The following is a 6,460-nucleotide window of genomic DNA, read 5'->3' on the forward strand; positions in this document are numbered from 1 at the left end:
GAACCATAAACTATTGGTTTTGTAGGAGATCTAGAAACAAAACGTTTTGATACATGATCAAACAATATATTTCATTGCCATTAAACGCAGTTGACCGACGCATAAATCCGGAAATAAAATTAATGCATTGGTTTATTACAAGACTCCCTAAGTTGGTCGGACCTGCGTTTGTGTTATAGAATTGGATAGTATTTGGGTATCAAGCACATCATCGACGTTGATCGACGCGGAACTGTACGAAAGTACAACTTCTGTCGTTAGTTTTATGTGTTTCTGTTAATTTAACAGTACATGACATTCCTTTTGTTAGTTTGTGAATGAGGATTGGAATCAGGTAAGATCGATCACTCCCAGATGAAAGACGAATACCGTTACTGTTATCACAGATAGTTTTACAGTTGTTATGACAGAACGTACTACAATTTTATGAATGTAGACCGCCTCAGCACAGTTGACAACACTTGCAGCTGACTAGTCTACCACGGGAGACATGTGTACGGTCATTGTTTGTCTCGTTATCCTGTTGGTCGGACTAAAGGATATACAAAAGGATATGGTTTTTTTTTTAAATTAAATTAAGTAACTACAACGGTGTAACCCACATGGGTAATTTGAGTATGCAGTTAGTCATAAGCGGGATCATTTGCAACAGGACATCATCTTTTTAACTTGACCCAATAGCCAATGTGACACTGTATCGTCTTGATATCGGTTCCGGACCGTTACATATTTTGGAACAGTCATTTTGTTCAGCTGTATCACATTAACGATTGACCATCGTGACCATGCAACCTGATCATTTTGGTTGCCGGGACATGTCACGCTTTCAGAAAGACTCAAACAATTGTGATTTGAACTATGCACTCTAAAATGTCATGAGCATATATTTCGTTGACAAATTTGTGTTTTTTTTTCTTGTCCAACAGTCTCCTAGATATGATGAAATAACCTATCAATTCATCCTTGAATGCAAATATTTTGTTGTCTGTCGTGTGAATAAAAAATGAACAGGAATAAAAGGCCATACCTTCTTGCATTTTTTTGGCTACGAAAGTCCAAACCTGCTCATCTTGAATTGAAAAAAAGATAATTTATAAATTATCACTTTTGATGCCTCATTTTCAATTTTATGTAAATAGCAAGTTGTAGACCGAGACATGAATAATCAACTTTATTTAAATAGTAAGTGTTATATAAAAAAAGTTAACCTAGAAATATAGCTCATTTTTGGGGAAAAAATATCAAATAATAAAAACTAGAAAAAGTGGACATATAAATACAGATATCCACCACTTTTGCACCATAACTTTGTTTTGATTTTGATTTTCTTCAGAATGATTCCTGTTCAAATAATGGTTTTATGTAATGCATGTGTACTTCTTGGTCACACTAAGCTAACTGAAGTGTGTCTTTGATTTAGTGATGTCATCAGAAACAGAAGTATAGTCACATGTCTGATACACATGTCGATCATTTCAGAATTTGATGTCATATCTGCAGATACTTTTTTTTTTTATTAAAAATACCAGTATTTCACCAATCAGTCTATAAATAAATGTTATATTATGTCCACATTTCAAGTCATTCATGTATTTGTTTGGTGGCAGTTCGTCACCATAGCAAAAAATGATTCTTAAGGGGTCCGAAACTAATGCGCCAAGGATATATATATATTTACTCTAGAAATATCAATAAGATGTGTTTAGATAACAATTAATGTCAATTAGTAAGAGTAATTTTTGTAGGATTTGTGCTGGTAAGTCCAGAGCATCATTACCAAAATTTTGATGATTCTAGTCATGAAAGAAATAAAGTTATATGGGTTCTCAAAAGCTGAGTGAGTACTGAAGGGGAAGCTTTAGTTCAGGACTCCAGGTCTCATCATCCGAAAAGTTCAATGTATGATATGAATTTAATAATAATTGATAGGCTACATAGCAATTGGCAGGTTCAGGTTTTCACCATCATCTCACTTTTTAAGTGGATAAACTGGAACTCCAAGACATTATGTCAGCAATGTTTTATCTGAGCGAGTGTTAATAGTGGTACCATACTCGCCTTACTCCACCTTAATGACAATACATCAATCCAAAATGTAGTTTTTAACACTATAATTGTTTTTTCTTTTGATAGATGCTGTCAACATTGAATACAAAATTACATTGAAATAATGATACCAGACCACGTTAGAAATCGACGTAGTGGGTCAAACCAGAGTCGTCCAATGAGAAATGTCCGTGTCGTAGTATCAGATGCTGCAGCAACCATACGTAGATTGTCGTGGCGGACAAAATGTTTCCTACTATCGACCTTATGTTTGTCATTGTATATCTATGGAAGTCTGATCATGTCCCTTACTCAGAATCATTTAGCAGATGACAAATTTCTCCAAACAGATAAATGCCCAGCCTGTTATGGACATAGTCTTTGTTGGGCGTTTAAAGACAGCCAGATTAAACTAAAGGGCTGGTCACAGGTTCGACTTCTTGACTTTGTAAATATAAAAAATGTTCATTTTGCGGAACATTCACACCTTGGTCATACTGTTGTTCTCAAAAAGTTGGCTCATGACAAAGAGCTTGATGACATTGATGAAAAATTATGTAAAGATGCTGTACGTCCAGTTGGTTGTGATGTCGCCCGAGTCTTAATGCGTACTAATACTGGAGATGAGATTCGGCGTTTGGGACTTTTGCCGAAACATCTGAAAGGAACAGCATCCATGTTTTCTTGTCCCACCTATACCTTGATTGACAAAGTCATGGAAAATTACAAGGAGAAGCTGAAACCTGACAACCCAGAAGTGATGACAAGGGATAAGTTACAACTGTATGTAACAGCCATCACTAACCCCGAGCCTTTGATGCTTCAGGTATGAATATAAATATTATGTGCATGATTTGTTTAGAATTTTAAAATCTCTTTCATTTTGAAAAAAATTTGGGTCTAAGGCTTGAAATAGCTATGAAATGAGGTTGTCATTGTGACTTGTACGTTGTGTTAATTGTGGTCTGTCTTTCTTCTGATGTTGCATGCTTACTTTCAGTAGTGTTGTAGTATTATGAAGTTGTGGACCCAGGTTGGATTCCTGATATCTCACTTGTGGCATTTTGTGTTTTTTGTATTTAGAAATATCAAGTGATGGTTGGGGGTGTGTTTGAAGAGGTAGTCTACATGGCATATAGAGCTTAAATACAGGTTTTTGTCACTCAGCTGACTCCTGCTTCATTGACTTGGCTGGAAGAACCATGGATTATATGATTATGACACCAGAAATCTGAATTAATTTCCTTTTGAGGCTATCAACAGGAATGTGTATTGTTTTATTCGATTACAACTCAGAACCTTTAATTATAAATGCTATGATAGGATACTGTGGTCTTTCTGGTAAAGCATCTTTTAGGTACCATATATTTTGTTCATAAATACATGTACAATGTACATTTAACTGAAAAGTGCCCATGTATCTTGACCATACACTTCAGCTTTTTGAATGAAAAGGTTGTGATTGCTTTGGTTATTATTCTTAACCCTTATATACCGTGATAAATATCTATACTTTTATATGCAACATATAATTATGATTCACATTTCATTTCAGACATTCCCTTCCTCAGAAGGTTGGCCGTTTCCAGAATATTTTGGGGCGTGTGGAAGATTCATTGCCGTCAGTTATGAAGGAGAGCCATTGTATAATTACTACAATGCTCCATGGCAAAAAAGGGTACATTAGATATCCCTGTTTAACAGTAAAAGAAACAAATATATATATATTGATCTTAGAAAGCAATTAAATGTTTCACAGGTTTTAAAGCACCCCCAAAACAGGAATCTTCATATGTATCTTAAAAAACTGAATATTACTATAGAGCTGAATACCTTTCTGTCACATAACCGGCCTGTGATGTCATAACATACGGCCATGTACTAAATATTGTATGACACATATGTGATAACACTGTTGTGACGTCATATGACTGTCTCGATGTTATAGGGAAAAATGATTTGAGATTTGTTCTTTCAGAAATACAAGTTCTATAGTTTGTTAGAATGTTACACTTGTGCCTAAAGGCTTGTGACATATCAAATATCAGATTATTGAACTCGTTTGAAAAATTGCATATTTCAATGACTCTCATAAAAGATCCTCTCTATATGGTGAAACTTCAATTTCAATTAAACTTTCACCTTTTTTATCTTTATTCCATTAAGGCAAAAATAGAAGCTTGTGAATGTATGTATTTTGGGATGAATTAAAAAATGGGCTGTATTGATAATTTTGGTATATACCCTTACGCAGTATATTGAAACTCTTAAGTACTTCAATCACGAAAAAAATGTTAATTTTCTAAAAACTTTTTATGCATGATACAAGCCATATGTGCATTTTTGGCCGGGTTGCACATAGTGCAAATCTAGGTTATAGTATGGTGAATGTCGGGCGGGCGGGGAAAAGAGGTACCAGTTTTGTAGAATCATCTCCTCCTAGAGTTTTTGACATAGAAGCTTGAAACTTTGTAGATGTCCATTGTCAATTTTTTGAACATCTCAGAATCAAAAATGGCTACAACTTCTTTCTTCAAATACAACCAAACTTTCTTTCTTATAACAAATATTCTACATACTCAACAAATGAAACACCCTTAACTGTCATCCCGCAACCTGGCCAACTGTGGCTTTGCCCCATTTTATTATCTAATATTTTCTGTTGACAGGCAGATCTTGCGTACCAGATTATGAAGATAGCTGACAGATTGACCAACAGTGGAAAAGATTTCGCATTATACATGACTGACCTTAACTACGAGAATCTGGTTGTGGATGGTGCAGGGAAAGTCACTCTCATTGATCTTGAGAATATCATCGTGGTTGACAGAACTGCAATACAAAGATGTAATTGTTTTTTTGTCACTGAATTTTGTTTATAGTTAATTATTGTCTGATGTATAAAAATAAAAAACTGGACTTTTATGTTGCTTAATGGCTCAATACCATTTCATTATAAATATATTGTACTTGAATGCTACAAAAAATACATGTGATATTAATGAATTGTTTACTTATTTCATTTTCTCAGTGAAGAAGCCTTTATGGAATGATCTACATGAGAACAGATTTGACGAATGTGATGGGAAAAATTGTCTGACTTTCTCAACAGAAGACTTGTGTTCTAGAATGGATTCTGATCTTAATTATTATGCAGTGTGCAGAAACCTTTTATCAAAATATGCAAATGATGCAGACCTTGGCATGCCTCATGGACTGCTTCATGACATGCCAAACTTTGCAGTAGATGATTGGGACCTTGAACATCTACTTAATGAATGTGTACATCCAACAGTGGCTGAAGGTCGTATCAAGGCCAAGGAGAGGATTCTTCATGCCTTGGAGAATTTACGTAATGTAGAGGACAGTAGAGACGCAGCACATCGTATCTCCTAGTGCAGATGTAAATGAATGATCTAGTATTGATTGGTATCTGAAAAAGTTTGTGCCATCAACAACATTTTTTTTTCTTTTTCAGCTTTTTAAGGCTTTTTTAAGAAATACAATTTTTTCTTTGTTTTTTCCTTTAAAAATGTTATCGTGATATACATTGCCATACAAAAAATATTCTTCAGCAGGCATTGCAAAAAACATCTTTATATGCCCCTTCTAGGAAATGGGGGCTGGGGAGGAATGTTCTTCCCTCCTTCATCCATTCATATTACCCAAAACATTTTTGGGGATTTTATTCCATTATGCTTGGAGACCGTGATGTTATGTCTTATGTATGACTCCAGACTGTGAAGTTATAAATCAAGATTGAATCCCAACAGAACAAACTAATTTTGGTTGAGTTATGGCCGTTTGTAATAAGAATATTTTGCAAAAATGGCAGTTTTCTGGACTTATCTCCCTTACATTTGGAGATGTAAACTTGGTGCATGGCTTCAATCTGTGAATTTTTAGATGAAATTTAAATCCCATCCTAATTTGATCATTGAGCATTAAACATTTATTTGTTTATCTATGCTATTTATGAATACTTCAGAAACATTTCTTCAAAATATTTTTAAGGAAAGCACGACCATCAATTTTCTGCCATCAGATCTCATTCTGCTATAAACTTTTTGTGTTTGTAATTTATGTTTGTTTAAAATTCTTGTTATCTCTCCTGTGGTACATATCAGTATGCAAGTGGATTATAGTTGTTTATCACTGTTATCGGTATATTTAGTGTACAAAGAAATTCTTTTTCCAATACTGTATAGATGTTTTATTACTTTCTTTAAAAGTTTTTCTGATATAAACTGAATGCAAGTTTAGATTTTTATTGGAAAAGTAAGACAGTGTCGTTGTTTGATTGGGGCGTTTGGTTATTAGATTAATATCATCCTATTTGTTTTGCCTATCATTGTTTGGGATGATTGGTGTAGGTAAATTGATCACGTCTTCCTCAAACATTCATTATGATATG

At 34.4% G+C, this 6,460-nt stretch overlaps 1 protein-coding gene across 1 annotated transcript; it reads left to right on the top strand.

The window, feature by feature from the left end:
• Window positions 1-244: 244 nt before the first annotated feature.
• Window positions 245-5,496, top strand: LOC132559196 (divergent protein kinase domain 2A-like). The gene is made up of 5 exons (XM_060223813.1): window positions 245-334; window positions 2,134-2,872; window positions 3,602-3,724; window positions 4,716-4,893; window positions 5,078-5,496. The coding sequence occupies exons 2-5, from the start codon at window positions 2,171-2,173 to the stop codon at window positions 5,440-5,442; spliced, it is 1,368 nt and encodes a 455-aa protein (XP_060079796.1). The 5' UTR covers window positions 245-334; window positions 2,134-2,170; the 3' UTR covers window positions 5,443-5,496.
• The last annotated feature ends 964 nt before the right edge of the window (window positions 5,497-6,460 follow it).

Source organism: Ylistrum balloti, unplaced genomic scaffold (genome assembly GCF_031769215.1).
Source record: "Ylistrum balloti isolate Yb309-2 unplaced genomic scaffold, AGI_CSIRO_Ybal_v1 Utg370874, whole genome shotgun sequence".
Lineage (NCBI taxonomy): Eukaryota > Metazoa > Mollusca > Bivalvia > Pectinida > Pectinidae > Ylistrum > Ylistrum balloti.

What these genes read in the sequence shown, in the direction of transcription:
- LOC132559196 (XM_060223813.1), top strand. Translation starts at nt 2,171, where the DNA reads ATGATACCAGACCACGTTAGAAATCGACGTAGTGGGTCAAACCAGAGT. An exon ending in CCGAGCCTTTGATGCTTCAG is followed by an intron (nt 2,873 to 3,601) that starts GTATGAATATAA and finishes ATTTCATTTCAG; the next exon opens with ACATTCCCTTCCTCAGAAGG. An exon ending in ATGCTCCATGGCAAAAAAGG is followed by an intron (nt 3,725 to 4,715) that starts GTACATTAGATA and finishes TTCTGTTGACAG; the next exon opens with GCAGATCTTGCGTACCAGAT.